General features: G+C 47.2%; 2 protein-coding genes across 2 annotated transcripts in view; one reads left to right on the plus strand and one right to left on the minus strand.

Annotated features, from left to right (window-relative positions):
* The window catches only part of LOC131215509 (neurotrophin 1), a 17,578-nt gene extending 10,845 nt beyond the window's left edge, over positions 1-6,733 (plus strand). The window contains exons 2-5 of the mRNA XM_058209900.1: positions 1,152-2,029; positions 5,059-5,199; positions 5,275-5,430; positions 5,503-6,733. Coding sequence (XP_058065883.1) covers positions 1,152-2,029; positions 5,059-5,199; positions 5,275-5,430; positions 5,503-6,733 — 2,406 coding nt within the window. The remainder of the gene's footprint in view (positions 1-1,151; positions 2,030-5,058; positions 5,200-5,274; positions 5,431-5,502) is intronic.
* Positions 6,734-12,157: 5,424 nt separating this feature from the next.
* LOC131215510 (uncharacterized) lies at positions 12,158-13,014 on the minus strand. Its single transcript, XM_058209901.1, has 2 exons — positions 12,850-13,014; positions 12,158-12,790 (listed from the first exon to the last, which is right to left on the minus strand). The coding sequence occupies exons 1-2, from the start codon at positions 13,012-13,014 to the stop codon at positions 12,158-12,160; spliced, it is 798 nt and encodes a 265-aa protein (XP_058065884.1).
* Positions 13,015-16,924: the final 3,910 nt, after the last annotated feature.

Genomic DNA, 16,924 nt, shown 5'->3' on the forward strand with positions numbered 1-16,924 from the left:
GACTTCGATTTGGAGTTCAATTCGGTTATTTTGATGCATGAGAATTTTACTATTAAAAAAATTTGATGTGTTTATTATATTAAGATTAAAAAATTTGATGTGTTTACTTAAGATTGTAAACTCAACCAGCTAAGCTAATACATAGTATCGTAAAAAAATGATTACTATCCCAAACAATACTTTTGACCAATACTCTGACGTGAACAATGCATAGGAACAATAGGTATAGGTAAATTGTTGTATGAGGGTTAAGCGAAGTGAAGTTGTGTATTTGCACAATAATAACTCCGACGAGCGGCGTAAATCCAAGACATGTTTATTCTTGGTGGTGACGACAACACAGTTGGGCAAAAAAGTCGAGAGAATATCATACTGATAAAGAGAAAAATTCACACATTTTTTTCTCATTTAAAAGCGCTTCCCCTAAAACAGGAACTCAAGGAATCGATTCCTCATTTATGCTAATCATTCTGATGCTAGGTTTCGCCGAGAAGCTCGTCGAATATTTGCCTGTAACCTCCCTTTCGATCGTCGTGTCTTCCTTCCGCAGATTAGTCTCCCCGAGCTGTTCGGCCCATCCCGTTCGCCCATTCATGCATTATTTATTAACCATTTTGGGTTCCTTATTTATTTTGCGTCGATCGACGGGCCTGTGTCGAGACGTTTTGGTAAAAGAATTGAAATTCTTCACCCGCGAAGCGCGCGCTCATTTGCGATGCGATTGAAGTGCTAACAACGCGGAGCGTCCAGCAATAAACACCAGGGCCCGGCGCCATTGTTGTGCGAAATGTTCACCGAATCCTGCGCCGCCGGTCAAACCAACAACGGACAACCTTCGAACGGTACTGCCACACCGGAATTTCACGGCGAAAACGTTCGATTTGGCACATTTTCGGAGGAACTTTACGTTCCCGTCTTTCGGTAGGCCCGAATTCTTGGCGTGCGCCGTGTCGGAAGAATTCGGTGGGGGATTTCGTTGATTGGAGGGCAATTTTGTTGGTAGCGGGCAAGGCGTCGACCCCAATTCTTCCGCCTGTCCGCCCACCATAGCACGGGGCAGCACGTCCGGATCCGGATCTGGGAAAAAAAGTTTCCACCAAAAAATTGGGCCAAAGCAATTACTGATAGACCGTTTGGTGTTTCGTTTGCAGGTCAAAGCAATGTTCGGCAACCGGCCGGAGCTGATTCTGCCCCTCGTCTACGACATCGCCAACATGATCCGCACCGTGGCCAAACGGGAGAGTCTACTGTTCGAGCAGAAGCACCCTGGCTCCGAGGAACCCGGCTCCAACCGTCCCGACTTCCTGGAGGACGAAGGTGTCCTGTCGAATCATCTGCTTCGCCGGAGCTTCAGCACCCGACCGGAGCCACACGGTTTCCGGACGAACGATCGACGGCCGGTCGACGCCAACCTACAGGATGGCCGACTGGTGGTGGATCTACCGGAGGATCTACAGGACGACGCGGAGTCCGAGGGTCGCTCGATCCGCTCCTCCGATGTGCCGTTCTTCGAGAAGCTCGTCCAGGCGCTGCCCCGGTTCAACGTTCAGCGCACCCAGGACCGGTCCGACGACCGGATGACGTACCACGAGCGGAAGCTCAACATGACCGCCTTCAACGCGTCCGCCAATCAGCGCGACCAGCTGGCGATGGCCTCCGATGGTCCGATCCCGGTCACGTTGCCCAAGGTGCCGGATAAGCCTCAAACGCCGGTCCCGGTCCCGACGGTGCCGAGTCCAACGCCACAGCCCGCTGTTGTGCCCGCAGACCACTCCGACTCTCCGGGCCACAGGCTCACGCTGGAGGAGATCGAAGACCTGGCGTTTAGTGGGCTGAACGGGACGGAAAAGGATGGGACACTCGGCACCGGGAGCAACACATCGGCGTTGGCCCCCACTTCCGGGGGACCCGTGGCAGAGCGACTGGTCGGTAATCGGCAACGGCCGCAGGGACTCCACACCTTGCTGCCGAACGAAAACTGTGAGCACTTCTCGGGCGGCGTCTGCATCCGAGTCGCCAACTATCCTACGTAAGTTGCCTCAGGCCAAGAGATGGTGCTGGTGTTGATCTGATTGGAGAAAGTACCATCCGCGATAGGAGCTCTCTCGATCGATCGGACTCGACTCGAATCAGATCGATCGTGTTCGGGTGTTAATGTGTTACTGTTCATCGCGATTGTTTACGAGCCCATGAACGCGTTGGGGCCTTTTTTATCTGTCCAATTTCTCTCTCCGTGGTGCCCGAGCGTGGGCCGTGGCCAGCGGGAAGACGATCCTGCCGTCTTGTTGCGCAAAAAAACAAACCACAGAAAAACCGGCTCGCGCAATTATCGCGCGAGCGCGCGCGAGAGTTGATGAGATCTCGACGATCGCAACGATGTAATGTAATTTCCGCTCGACGTAGCTCGGATGTACCGGCTTGATGGTGGGTCATTCCGAGAGTGATCGCAACGACACTGGCCTCGGTTTCTTTCACTTTCGCACACACCGAGCCGATCATCGGCTACAACTCAATCGGTGGTTCCGTTCCGTTCCGGAAAGCGGCATGATTGATTGTGCGTTCCGGCGTCGCGTTCGGCGCGATCTGGTGCGATCGATCTGATCGCGATGGATCGCGTTGCATAAGGCGCGTTGCACCTGCGAGCGTCTGCGTCAATCCCGGCGCTCTCCGAGGCGCATCACGTGTTCCGAGTGTTTTCCGAGGAACGGTTTGCGTGCGCCGCCGTTACTCATCGCATTCGTGGCGTGCTCGAAGCCGGAACCACCCCGCCCGACAAAGCTTCGTTACGCAGCATATTTGCGGCATGTTCGCGTTGGTGGAATGATAAATAGGGTAGAGCGGGATGAGACGCTCGCGAAGATTCCCTTATCTTCTGTAGTATTATCTGGCTGGCTCGCGATCCTAGTTCGATGCCAAAAAGGAATGTCACTTATCAGTTTTGATTCTGGTGGGACCCACCTGAGCTGAGGTAACCAACGAGCTTCAAGCGACTTAACAAATTCATTCCACATTCTAAATAGTTGATAATGTTGTAAGTTTCTTAGAGTTAAATATCAGACGCTGGATGGTTGTTAAAGATTAGTTTATGATTTAGGAAGGTTAATTAAAGGCCAACCGTTTTGGGAGCTTCTCAGAAACAAATGGACACATGTTGAGGTTGAAACACCTCGCGAATGCTCAATTTTCGAATGGAAATATCCTCTTCACTTTTAACGAAGCGTACAGCAGTTTTAAACGCAACCGCTAACAGCGTTCCATTATTTATGTAGAATGCCCACTGGTATGAGCGTTTCTCACAACGATAATGGGCGATTTTTAAATTCTTTACACGAAGAAGGTGCGCAAAGCGAAGTGCACGAAACCGAAACCCACCTCAGTTTCGCACCACCGGTGTTAATAGCATAACTAAATAAATAAATACCACAACGCACAGCACGCGTGCCCGCGGCGGAACATCTTAACATAACAAATCTCCCGGGGCACGGACCGGACCGAAGCAACATCGAACAATTTTCCATTTCCCTGATTTTTCCAATACTTTCACGGCGGCCAGGGCAGTGCGCGGGCACGTGCCGAGGCAAGTCGAATAATTTGTGTGTAAATGTAAATACTAGGAAAGGATGCCGCACGGGGCGCCCGTGGCACGGTGCAACATAATACACATAGCCCACGGCGGGGGGCGATGTAACGCATTTCGCTGGCCGATGGGCGGTGAACGATTTAAAGGAAATGCCAACCAGCGGCATCGTGGCACAAAGAAAGTGCCGATCGGTTCAATAATTATCGTTTACACCACTTTGTTCCGGCGCTCAATATTGTTATCTATTTAATTATCTTACGGGTAGCATAAGGCTGCACATGAAAATGTTCAACCAATCATGCTTAGGATGTTTAATTTTGGTTACTGCCAAATTGTTGTACTAAAAATTTAAAAAAAAAATTGAAACAATACCTTAGCAAGTACAGTTTATCAATAAGTTGTTGATTCTGTCTTGTGCTGACAGTATGATGGTCCTAATTCCAAAACAATTCAATGGTACAACGAGATCAACGTTTTGTTTTAATGAGTCCTCTCTTTGCCCATCTCATGTAATACTTATTGCTGGAGTAGTGAAATAGTATAATTAATTACTATTTCTTGAATCCTTTCGAAGCTGTATAGGGCTAGTTAACTATCTAGTTAGAGCACAAGGAGTTATAAATTTTTCTTTAAAATTTATGAGAAGGAAATAATGATAAGGATAATGTAACTAACATATTTCAAATTCAAATGATGCCTAGAGCTGGATCTGATTCGACCAGTCAATCGTCCTCATGACAACTGTCAACCGACACAAACATCCTTGGCCATGCCCATAACATACTCCCCATAACATAACCCATGCCCTAACTGTCTTTAAGCCACAGAAATTGTTAGTACAAAATGCGGGATAAACTTAGTCAAAAGTCGAGTAGGATATTCAGAACTCAAACACAGCCGGCGGGTTAGCTCTATGTAACTCCTCACACACCTTTTAAGAAGATTTTGAGTTTATTTTGAAGGTCTCAACAATCTTTCCCATAGAACGGTTTGACATCGTCAGCATATCGAATCCGAAAACGGAAAGCTAACATTTGTCGAGCCGCTTCATTACAGCCAACGAGCAATGCGCATGGCATAGGGCATGCTCGTTGGATTATTGTTAGACCCTAGCGGATGTCAAACTCTCATTAGCGTTCGGTCGACAAGAGCAAACATTTGCCTGCGCCTGCGCTACACGCCTCATCGAAAGCGACAACTGATTGAAACGTACCTCCACTGATTGGCCATAGGAAGCGTTTAATTGACACACGGGGTGTCCACGGGTGTGCGGTGCCGAGGAACAAATCACCACCCCGGGCGATGGGGAGCATAATTAAGAAATGAGACCCCCAGCGGCGATCGCGGCGATGCCGATCGCAAATCGGTCAGCGCCAGAGACACATCGAGCTTTCGCGCGCCAACTTTCACCGCCCGGCGTTAGGTTAATGTTTCATGTGGCCTTTCCTTCTCTCTCTCCCACTCCGCCGGGGGCACAGGTCCGAGATCATGTACAGCATTACGCGCCACCGGCATGCGATCGGGGCGCTGCTGGCCGAGTACATCGACAAGTCGACGGCCCAGGACCGGACCGTGTACGAGCCGGACGAGATCGAGCAGGGCATCAACACGAAGCTGAGGTGAGAAAAGTGCCAACTTTCGATCCGCATTCGCCCCCCAATTCACGTTTCTCTTCTCTCGTTGACCCGCGATAGAAAACGCGAGGATGACCCCTCGAAGGCCGGCGGCAGCATGTGCCCCAGCATCATCCGGTACGCACGGCCCCAGAAGGCCCGCTCGGCGACCGGTGAGTGGAAGTACATCGTCAACACGGGCGAACACACGCAAACGCTGCGGCTCGAGAAGTGCAGGTACGTCACGCGAGGACTTAGTCGGGCTACGACCACGCTCTAATCACGATTTCACTTCGTCCCTCCGCGTAGCACGCCGCAAGACTCGTGCACCTACCTGACGGACAACTTCCGGTCGCGCTGCGTCCAGATCTACAACTACCACCGGCTGCTGAGCTGGGACGCGGCCCGGGGGCTCCACGTCGACATCTTCAAGGTGCCGACCTGCTGCAACTGCCACATCGACGGCTACCGGGAAACGTTCCCGCCGCTGACCAGCTACAACGACCTGAAGTCGAAAGCGCACGAGGACCCGAACGAGTCCGCCTCGACGCTCATCCGGAACACGCACCAGTACCTCCAGCACCACCCGGCGCCCCACAACCACTACTCCACGCTGCAGTTCGATCAGGTCGAGCAGGAGGACGAGTCGGACGACAACATCGCCTACCAGTTCTCGAACGGTTTCCAGCGCGTCCCGAAGCCACCGTCGCCGCAGCCGCCAAAGTCGTATGACCACCACCACCTTCCGGCCGTTCCTCCGCCTCCACCACCCCCAAAAACACGTTTCGATCGGCCAGCGGCCAAGCACGGCCCCAAACCGAAGCACCCGGGCCACTTCGGCGCCCCACCAACCCTGGACACCTACCTGAGTCCTCCGCCGAATGATCTCGCCTACGGTTCCCCGTTCAAACGGGGACCGCACGCCTTCCAGACGGACAACGCGCTGAAGCGGGCCGGAAACGTGGGCAGCGCCCCGAACCGGAGGCAGCCTCTCCGGAAACCGGTCGGACTGCACGACCAGAGCATCGCCGAGACGGATTCACGCATCAACCAGGTGCTGGTGTTGCCTCCTCCATCGGGCACCGGCCAGCAGCTGGATGAGCTGGCGGTGCCTCAGGTTCAGGCGCAAAATATCATCGAAAAACATCGCCGTCGATCGCAAACGACGCTCCAGCCTCCGATGACCACGTTGCAGCAGCAGCTGTACTCATCACAGAACGGGTTCCGCCTGGTGCAGTCAGCTCCCGGAACGCAGCCACCGCTCCCCAACCCGACGGTCCCGCTCGTGACGGCCCCACAACCCGCCAGCACGGCCAGCACCAGCACGACCACGGTCACGACGACCAACGGGCATCAGCGAATCAACTACAACTACCATCCCATCATCGACTTCTTCGAGGAGGCCGAAGAGGAGGCCCCCCTTCCGGACCTCACGCAGGAGCAGATTGACCGGATTGGTTTGAATGGCCACACGTCCCTCAACAGCTGGAAACCGCTCATCACCAGCAACAACGGCGGCCGGCAGCGGTTTCATCGCTAGTGCATGTATGCAACCAGCAAGCCACCGGCACCGGCGGCACACAATCGACGAACGATTATTAGTTACTCGATTTCAGAGACCTAGCGGATAGACATAATTTATACTAAACGACTAAACGTAGACTCTCTAAGGTTAAATGGCTAAGGTAGCGTAATTCCCGGGTGAGATTCGGGGCCAGGCCGGTGGTCCTACACCGTACTCGAACGTTAGCCATAGTTCGTTTCGAATTGCGGCTTCGCTTCGGCGCAACGATTGTGTCAGTTACTTTAGCCGAATGGTTCAACAAACGTAGGATCGCTGTGATTGAGCAAACAAACGCGAAAACAATGCGGCTTCGGTTGCCTAATAAAATGTTGGCACGTGAAAAATGATACACTCTCTCTCGCTGACTCATTTTTCGTACTCTACTTGGCGCTTATCATGCAGCGGGAATTTCGGGGATATCCTTAGTGCAGTATCTGTGACAAATCCGAATTTTTAGCCCTTCATGTTGCGTAGATTCCGAGAAATCATTTGTCAAAGTCGAAAGAGTGATAAAAATGGCTCTCTAAAACCACCTTTTATCAGCTACTTTAACGCGATCGTTAGCACACGTTTTGCACACGGTAACATACCAATATTATACATCATTCGAAAGGTAATGAATCTTTCTTTTATATGAAATAATTAAAAGTTTACGTTTTGTATTGCCAGTCCACTTTTTATCGGGAAGGAGGAAAAAATACAGTTTTTCAACTTTGGTAATGCGCCTAAACGAGACATTACAATTAAAGTTTAGACAATTTTAAACATTTCCTGTAAGTTTTGTTTGCATATTCGTGCGATAAATTTAGCAAATTCCTATTTTAAGAAAACAATACCTTAAGAAACAATACCATGAGAAGGCGCCCGGTCATTTGTAGTATATGAAATGGCCATACAAAACATATTAGCCTTATGCCTTTTCTATTATTCAGATAAGCTAAGTGTTGTCAGTGATCACGGATCAATCAAGTATGCGTTGCCGTATCTGAAGTGCAACGCCTTTGAGTGATGCTAATAATCTTGAAAATGGTTTTATCCCGCAACTTTCTGCATTGTTGTACGGTATTTCACCTCTTCATTGTTAGTTAAGTTTTCTAAAGTGTTTGTTAAGTATTTCATATGAAATAATTTTTAACAAACTTAGGCTGGTATCAGAAATAAGCCCTTCTGGTAACATTTGTCGTCGAATATTTTCAGATCCTGAGCGTGCGAGTGCTATTCTTAATTCAATATTTAATAGACAGGCTTAGGAATATCTTAATATCCATTAGATGCCAGAAAGTAGTGAATGCCGCAATATTAGACACATATTGTAAAGATACATATAAAAAACTTTTAGGGCTTTATAGTTGGTTTAAAGTACCTGCTAAGGTACATAAAGTATTGGCTCATGCTGGGGATATACCCTTAGTTTTCCTTATAAAGTAAAAGAATTTTTAATCATGGAGGAACACATTAATGACGATATTGCGATTGACCATGTATTCAACCAAGTAGATCGTAGATCGATTTAAGGTTGGATGAAGACATAGACTAATAAGTATTCTATCAAACGTTTAAATAATAGTTCATGGGTTGGATACTTTGGATAGTAATAATTGCTTGTTTCCAAATTCCCACAAACGGAGTGGGTAAAGCTCCTTGATCATTTCATATCCTTTTTTAAACTCACAAGGCATTCGATTTGTAGCAGAAATTCGATATTTGCTTCTTTGATAGTGCTTTAATTTTTTTTTGTGTAATGCAGATTGCATACTTAAGGCGTTTAAAAACATTAAAACAACGAAAAAAGCTTATTTAATGTACTTGAACGCGTGTACTGCACATGGAAAGTTGAATTTAATCAAAACAGATGCAAAGAAAACAAAAACGTTGAAAAAAGTCCATAGATTCTTCCTAAAAATAAATATGTACGTTTTTCCCATACAAATTCCCCACTGTGCTATGGTGAGGACCTCTTAGCACGTATCTATGGAACAATCTGTGGGTCATAGTATTGTATTTATTACTAAGCAATAGCCGAATCGGGCAAATGGCACCAATTCAAACCAATAATTTATAATTAATTTGAAAAATAATTAATTTATATATCAATGTGGCATGATCTTATTGCCCTTAGTGTTTCTTCGGATTTCTTATCAATGGAACCAGATTTGAAAGTGGTATCAAATTGGTTATGCTGGCTAAAGTTTACTTTTCGCTTATTTTAATGGAAACATAGTATAACAATCAAACAATGCGTTTTCCGACACGTTTGTAACTTAAACAAACATTTCAATGGTTGAACAATGTTTCGCTTTGCTAATTCATTTCTCTGTTCAACATATCCAGATTAATGTCATAATCTGAATCAGTTTATATATAAATATTCGTATTACATAAGTAAGGGTTTACCCTTCATTGTGTCTTTGGGCCTTCATTTGATATGCTTAGCCCAAGTAATATTACTCTCATCTCAAGTAGTAGTAGTAGCAAAAGCAAAGATGATTCAAAATTCATGTTTACTTCTGTAAGAATCATTGGTGAGATACAATAACTAAATTCAATAGAATATAACTAAATATTAAATACCGGAGTTCTTTTGTGTCCAGGTCCAGCACGGCTTAACGTTTGTGTAGAGTTTGTTATAGTTGAATTAAAGGTAGATTAAAGAGTTCTTGACTCCTAAATGCCTAACTCTTCAAACCCCTTGGAACTGCAGCAGGAGGACACGTCTTGTTCAAATACCTAATTAAATTTAGGTCCAGCTTGGTCTGTAACCTACAAAAGAATTTGTTCACATTGAATGCCTCCATATTCCTTATTTCTCTTTCTGGATCCATTTTCGTCTATCGAATCCCTTCAATTCAGTTAAGTACAAATTTCGCACTATTATACGGTGGAAGATCTACTGTCAGAAATAATTTTGGAAACGAAACCTTAGATATTTTATTCGTTATTTGGTAAATTAAGTTTCGTTATTTTGTTCGATTGATGAAACTAGTAGAAATATTGTTTGGCCAATGCTTACCTTCATGAAGCAAGAATTGGCATAAACGAGTTAATTACTCTAAGCCTGACCTGTTTGAAGCTAACAAAAAACGGTAAAACAAGAACAACCCGTGGTTTAGCACTTATCATGATTATTCTTTGGGCGAATTGCCACCTTTTACTCATTACTCATTAATGTTATTTAATATTTCATAAATTCACATGACGATGATTGGCAATTTACTCCGATTTTATACATTTCAATAAGCTAAGTAACAATGCTTAGAATCATGACTAAAATAACGTTAACTGCACAGGATCTCAGTCACCTAAGCCGTTTGGGAAGTATGGTCCCCGAATCATTACGACATCTCAAATGATCCTAACATTACTATGTAATTACAGTTCGGTCCAGATCCAGAAAGGGGCCTCGGTTATTCCCAAGCTCTCAAACGCCAACGTGAGCGAGTCTTCCCCGTTTGACGTTACGCTCGTGACCTTAAAGGCTCGCGAACCTTCACCTTGTGGCCAGAAAAGGCGGAAGACCGAAGGCGAATGCGAAGTGACCTACGCTAGGCAAGCGGCGAACCCGAAACGCACCCATCGGCCTGACGCCCTCCGTCCACGGCCGACCCACGGCTTCACAATTAAACGAGCAAATGAAAACTGCACATAGCACAGCATAGGGGGCCAGCCATCACAAGTCCATCCCAAATGTCCGACTCAATGTCGCACCCCCGGTGGGTGTGCGTAGCCAGCCCATTCATTCACCCGCCGTTTGTCGCGACGATTAGTGTCACCCACCATGGGCAAGGTCAGTCCCACCGGAGCACCCTGTGCAATAGTGCAAAGATGGGCTTCCCGCTCACCCACCGGCTTCGTCTTTGTACAGACCCTTGTGCCGCAGCTCGCACCTGGGACCCGGTCGTGATTGCAATAAATTAAAAAATAGTGCAACACCACAACGAAAGCGTGGTGGCCATCGATCACCAGCGGCCGGCGATTAGTTTTCCCCGCACGTCGGACGCAACCGTCCGGAACCGGCCGGTCCGGATAGATTGGAGCGATTGAGCCGTACGGATCGCCAACGGGATGGGGTTAGGCTCAAACCGCATCAAAACTTGCGTATTCAAATGATCTAACACAATGTTGTCAGGTGTAGATCGCCCAACCGAAACTGGGCGACAACAGCGCAACAGTAACCCAATTCCCGGCTGCAACTGTATTTGAAGCTTATCAACCCTGTATGTGTTCCTTTTTCGAGGAAAAGTCGCGTGCAATCAACCGAAGCCGAACGCAAATCAACTGTCATTGCGTTGCGCAATGCCGACTGCCGAGTGACAAAATGGCTGTTGATTTGTTTTCCAGAATCAGCGCAGTACAGTAATTGGCCTCGCGCCACGCGTTATCTAATGACCAATGATTTGGCGAATCAATGCGCATTGGTTCCGGCGCACCGGTGTTGCGTGTCTCAGGCTGGGTTTGTTGGGTTGCTTTCGTAATTCAACGAGAAAATATCCTAACTATATGATTTATGTATAGATTAATTTGAACGGAATCAGAAGCTTTGCTTCGTGTCGAGTAAACACATTTCTTTTAAGTACCGGCACACCGATCAGTACTATCAAACCGATACACCAACCTCTGATTGCCGTTTATTACCCAAAAAAAAACCTCAAATCAGTCACCCTAAAAATACACGTTCGTTACGGGTTTTGGCAGCCAAACAGCCACGGAACGCATTTGGCGTTACGCGGTTCGTATCGGTTTTGCTTGTTTTAACACTTTCCGTTTCACCTTCCAGTTGAACCAAGGTTCCCAACCCTCGAACCTGCGCGAACTTTCTTCGAACGCACGTGGGGACCGCACTTTCTTCCCCGGCTGGAGGTGCGTTATGCGCCGTCCGCACTCCGTCGACGGTCGGCGTCACGACAATCTTCCTAATTATAACCAATTGTTTGGTGATCAAATGTTTGATGAGCTTTCGGCGACGCCCTGCCCGACGGCACGTTGGGTGCACCGTAAATTAATCGTTAATCCTGCGCGTCGTGAAACGTCTTCCGGCGTGGCGCTCAAGTTTACTGACGATTAAGCACCGCAGGGAACGACACCGATCGGAAACGGCACCCTTGAAGGGAAGCAGTAGCGTTATGCAACAGTCACAGTGATTAAAAACAAATGAATCACTTTTCCGGATAAAAGAGCTTTCTCTACATAAATTAGAGAACTCACAAAGGATGTTCGACAATTTAGTTTGTCTGCCATAAATCGCGTTCCAAACATCTCGCAATGGAAGCAAATATTGAAACGACTGATAGACATAAATTTGGATGTAATGTCCAATGTAAAGAACCCAAAGAGGAAGGTGAAAACATGATTTAAAAAATAACATAATGATTCACTTGAGTGCATCCAACATACTCCGCTTATTCAAAAACATCTTCCATCCGCTTCACCGGTAACCTCGAAATAGATAGGCTCCCGCAAACGACCATACTTCGAGCCGTACTGGTTGAGTAGCTCAAGTTTGTCCATCGACCCAGGAGCTACCAGTCCCAACAGCTGTGTATCGGAAACGTTGTCTACACGCCGAAGCGTTACGAGAAAATATTCTCTACCATCCAGTTCCCGCTTCAAGACGCTGCCTTTCGGGACGCTCCCAAGAGTGCCGAGCTTAATGTTGCGCTCCGTATTCTGCTGGATGATGCTGGAACGGAGCACCACGAAAGTGCCTTGATAGATTCGAAACATTTGCAACCGACCACCGGCAACGGGGAGGTCGGCAAAAGTTACCTCAGGACACATTTCGATCACCAACTGGCACAGCCATCGTTCGGAACGTTCCCAAAAATTAACCACCATCCTATGTCCACCGGATTGGGGTCCCAATTTTGATCTGTTGCGTTTAGTCGGTCGCAGATTAGTGTCCACCGAAGCCTTCCGATTCATGATCCGTTTGTAAATATCTCGATTTTGACGCTCCACTGTGCGTGTTGTTCGCTCGCGAATTTCGGTGTTTAAGCTCTGGTGCACACGGAAATTATAATCGATGTTCATAAAACCCTACAAATACCAAAAGTAAATCGGTGCGTCGACGAAAAGGGTACATTCCGAAGGGTTACCTTAGTCCGACAAATTTGATTGATTTTTTTCAGCAGCTCTTTATTTTCTCGCACAATCGTTCGCTGGCGTTCGACATCGCGTGCCATTTTGGTTGTCTTGAGAACACTTTCAACGAGCAGCGTTGGCGCACTTGTATCGATCCGGGGCCCAGCGGTTGGTGCCATATTTTATTACTGAGCTATTACTTGTTACGATTTCGATTTGTCACAATTTGGAAACAACCAGAAACTAACTGAGCGAAGAGTCTGTTTCAAGTCAAAGCCGTCTTTGATCATTGCTCACGGTTCGTCCGCATACTTGACACAACATACTGCGCACCGCGAGAGCAGCTCGTTAAGTCTTACGAACCAAATCGTTTAATTTAATTACAGTCTCTTCGCACCATTATAATTGTCACAAGCAAAAAAGCGAAACAAGAGCATCATGTTGATTCCACAATTTAAATTTCCCGCAGTTTCATCACCGGCGCCGGCCACGTGTGAAAAGGCCCACCATGAGACATTCGCCGAGCGGAGCGTTCCGTAGGGCGCTTAAATAATAGACACTTCTCGAACCCGTCAGAGACTGGCCGGAAAAAAAACTCCACTCCAACTCATCCAGCGGCCAGCCGGTCGGTGGCCATAAACTCTTTCCAACCGAACGCACCCAATTTTCCTCACTTTCTGCAGCCTCGGGAAACCTGGTCGTGGTCAATTTCCGATCCGATGGGGCTGGGAAGTGTGAACGAATAAAATGTGCCGATGGGTGCGGATGGGCGTGGAAGAAAATTGACTCCCCAAAAATGGAGCCAAGGGAGGTTTTGTTTTCGCATTTCCTCGGTGCGGTGAGAAAAAATGCACCGACCGGAATTCGGTGGAAAACGTGGAAGAAAGTGAAGCGAACAAGAAAATCGTCCAAAAACAAAACACCACGCCATGATGCAATCGTGGAGGACGAGCAACGGCGAATTGATTCAAATTGAACCGCCGAGACCGATGTGATGAGCATACGCAGATATGTTGCCGAAATTAACCCTATCACCGAGGCCCTATCAAACGGAGGAACCGATCGTGCAGGAGAAACAATAGATGAAAACGGAAAGTATGAGCAAACTGCCGGCCAGCGGTCACCAGTGACACTTTTCCCGAAGCACCACTACGCAGCTGTTGATGGGCGGAAAACCGAAAGTCTGCTCGTGGCTCGTTGACCATTATCATTGTATCTGGGCGCTACCCTTGGGATACCGTGTTGATTATGTTGCACCGAGGGGTGATGATTCGCATAATGAATTACGATGGGCAGCTTCACGGGTTGGTTTCCTTAGGAGCCTAGCCCAACATACCGCTCAATAATTCAACAGCTGACGAGTTTCGGATCGATGCAGATAAAGTTCGTCGACCCCGTGGGAGTGCGGACGAACGTTGATCGGGCGAACAATTAACAGCATAATTGAAAGCATAGATGCCTCCATTTCTTCGCGATCGGAAACGAAGGCTAGGGTTTTTCTAAACATTCTAGTTCCTTCCTTAAACCCCAATCCCATCAACCGAGTGCACGGAGAAAGGTAAAACGAAAGCGAAAGGCGCCATGGCATAGAGTTTGTTTTCGTTCGGCAAAACCAACAGGAACTCGCTTTGCAGGAACCCGTCCCATCCGCGTGCTGTCCTAACACTCTCCCCACCGATCATTCTGATACGATCGTTTAACGGTTTAGGTGTGAGCGCTCCACTCGCAGATTAAGTCCCGGCGAATGGGGGACTTTTGCATCGTGTTTCACCCGGCCGGTGCAGGTGGTTTCAGGGCCCAGGAAAAAGGAAACTGGTTGACCAATGGGCCGTGGTGGCCAGTTTGACGCTGGCGCTGGCGAGATGTAAACTGCGCGTGGCAACCCATCGGGCGCCTTCTGCCCCATTAAGGGAGACCACTTCGTCCCGCACCATCGTCGTCGTCGTGATCGATCATCCGGGTGAGTGTGTGATCAGCTTGATGTTGCCATTCCAGAGGACCATCGGAGGCCATCGGAACTAACGACAGCCGGTGGATGGCGGACGTAGTAAAGTGGGGTCTGCTTTTGCGCCACCTGAGACTGGGGCCAACAAAGCGCCACTGTCTGTGCCTTATTCGGAATAGATGATTTGTTCAGTGAATCGCGTAACCAACGGTGGCACCCAAGCGTTAGCGAATCGTTTACTTTCTTTCAGTTAATCTATTCTTTTTCCGTGTATTGACTATTCGGTGGTAACATATGGTCTTGCGTTACTGTTACTATAATTTTGGTTTCTTTGGCTCAATTGGTTGTGCTCTTCCTTGTTCTCTTCGATTGCCGGTATCAACATGTTACATTATCACTTTGTTGCTTTCATTGAATCGTTTTACAACCATTCTGATGAAACAGTATAAAGTTTACTATCGTGTTTCTGTGAGTGTTACTTCAAAGCGAAATAGGGCATAGACAACCTAATCTAATAACTTAATTAACTCCTTATTTAATACTATCTAGTCGAACTTGAACGTACAAGTTTAACATTCAAATCATCTACGTCTTTTTATACCGTTCAAACTCTTTCGGTAATCTTTCAAAATGTATATATTTGAGTTTGATTACACTTTCTCGTATAATTCTATGACTTGAAACGTTATGTTTCTTGTTGTTGGAACCCTGAAATAGGTAGTATATTGAACGATCAAACTCCAATCGCACGTTCATCCAACGCACAATTAATGCTGACGAGACATGAGATACGAGGATGAAATGCAGGTAGGTCAGGGAGACAAACGGCATTGTTTTACATTTTTTAAGGCAAACAACCAAAAAACAATATTACTACTGCTTTATGAAGCGTTTGAGAGAGAAAATTAATCGCAAATGATCGGATTTGTGGATGAATTTGTGGTTTTGATGTTTCAGAAGAGTCCTATTGCGAAGGCGATAATATAAATGTGGATGGTAAATACATCATTTTCTTAAAAAACAACATAAACAACAAAAAACAACAAAAAACATTTTCCGTTGCTCCTTGGACAGAATGTACATCTTACTCACTCTCTTACTGCATACACTACTGTGGCAAAACATATCATGAAATCGCTTATAACTCAAAAAATCTGTCTTTATTCTGTTGAATATATGTCATCACCTTCCAAATAATTCCCACTCTATGCAATACAATACTCTATGCAATAGCTTTATTCCAATTTTGAATCCATCCGAGACATTCATTTTAGGAACAGCTTTCAACTATTTCAAATTGGATTCCGTTTTGTGGCGAAATGATCACGACGTGATCATAAAAACGTGATGATGAAAACATTACGAGGAAGATGAATCAAGAATTGTCTCTCCCCAAATTCGATCTTATTTTGTCGGTCGAACCCAAAGTTCGGCCGAATGGCAAAAATTCATATCGCACCAATCCACAATCAGTGAAAACAAACGAATCCCGCTATTTTTTGGCCCTAGTTGCATGTCACACTTACTCACTACACAACATTGTCACTATTGTTGCTTCAACCCGTTCGCATAGTCCAATGTGCGCTTCCGATGCTCCGAGCTACCCAAGATGCCACAGTGTTGCATAAAGCACACAACGGCGAAACACTGGACCAAACCAGCTCCCGACCGATCGGAGGATCATTTGCATACCAAAACAATGGCACCAGCAGGTCAGGTCTACACAACGCCGGTTTCCGGCGCCCGGATGGCAGGATGTGGCACCAACGTGCCATCGCACGCACGCGCTACGAAATCGAAAGTTGCACCAGAAAGTATCGCGCAGACCGAAAGGATAAACAACACGGCTCCAGCCCCCCCGTGGTTCCGGATCTCCCATCCCCAACGATGGTGACGTTTTGGTCCATGAAGCCAGCCATGAACAGAAAATCGACACCCAAGCAGCAGACCCCGTGAGGCCGTGTTCACTCGGTAGCTCGCTGAAAGCGAGAGCGAGCGAGCGACGGTGGTGGGCGCGAGAGAAAGGGAGAAATGGAGCACGCGAAGATCGAGTTTTCACTCCCACCGCGGCCCACCGCGTCGGGGCGCCGAGAGAAAATCTATAAAACTCGCCCGGTTTCGGCGAAATGCAGCACATTTTTACC

This window comes from Anopheles bellator, chromosome 1 (assembly GCF_943735745.2).
Source record: "Anopheles bellator chromosome 1, idAnoBellAS_SP24_06.2, whole genome shotgun sequence".
NCBI classification, from domain to species: domain Eukaryota; kingdom Metazoa; phylum Arthropoda; class Insecta; order Diptera; family Culicidae; genus Anopheles; species Anopheles bellator.

What these genes read in the sequence shown, in the direction of transcription:
- LOC131215510 (XM_058209901.1), bottom strand. Translation starts at nt 13,014, where the DNA reads ATGGCACCAACCGCTGGGCCCCGGATCGATACAAGTGCGCCAACGCTG. An exon ending in ATCAAATTTGTCGGACTAAG is followed by an intron (nt 12,791 to 12,849) that starts GTAACCCTTCGG and finishes TGGTATTTGTAG; the next exon opens with GGTTTTATGAACATCGATTA.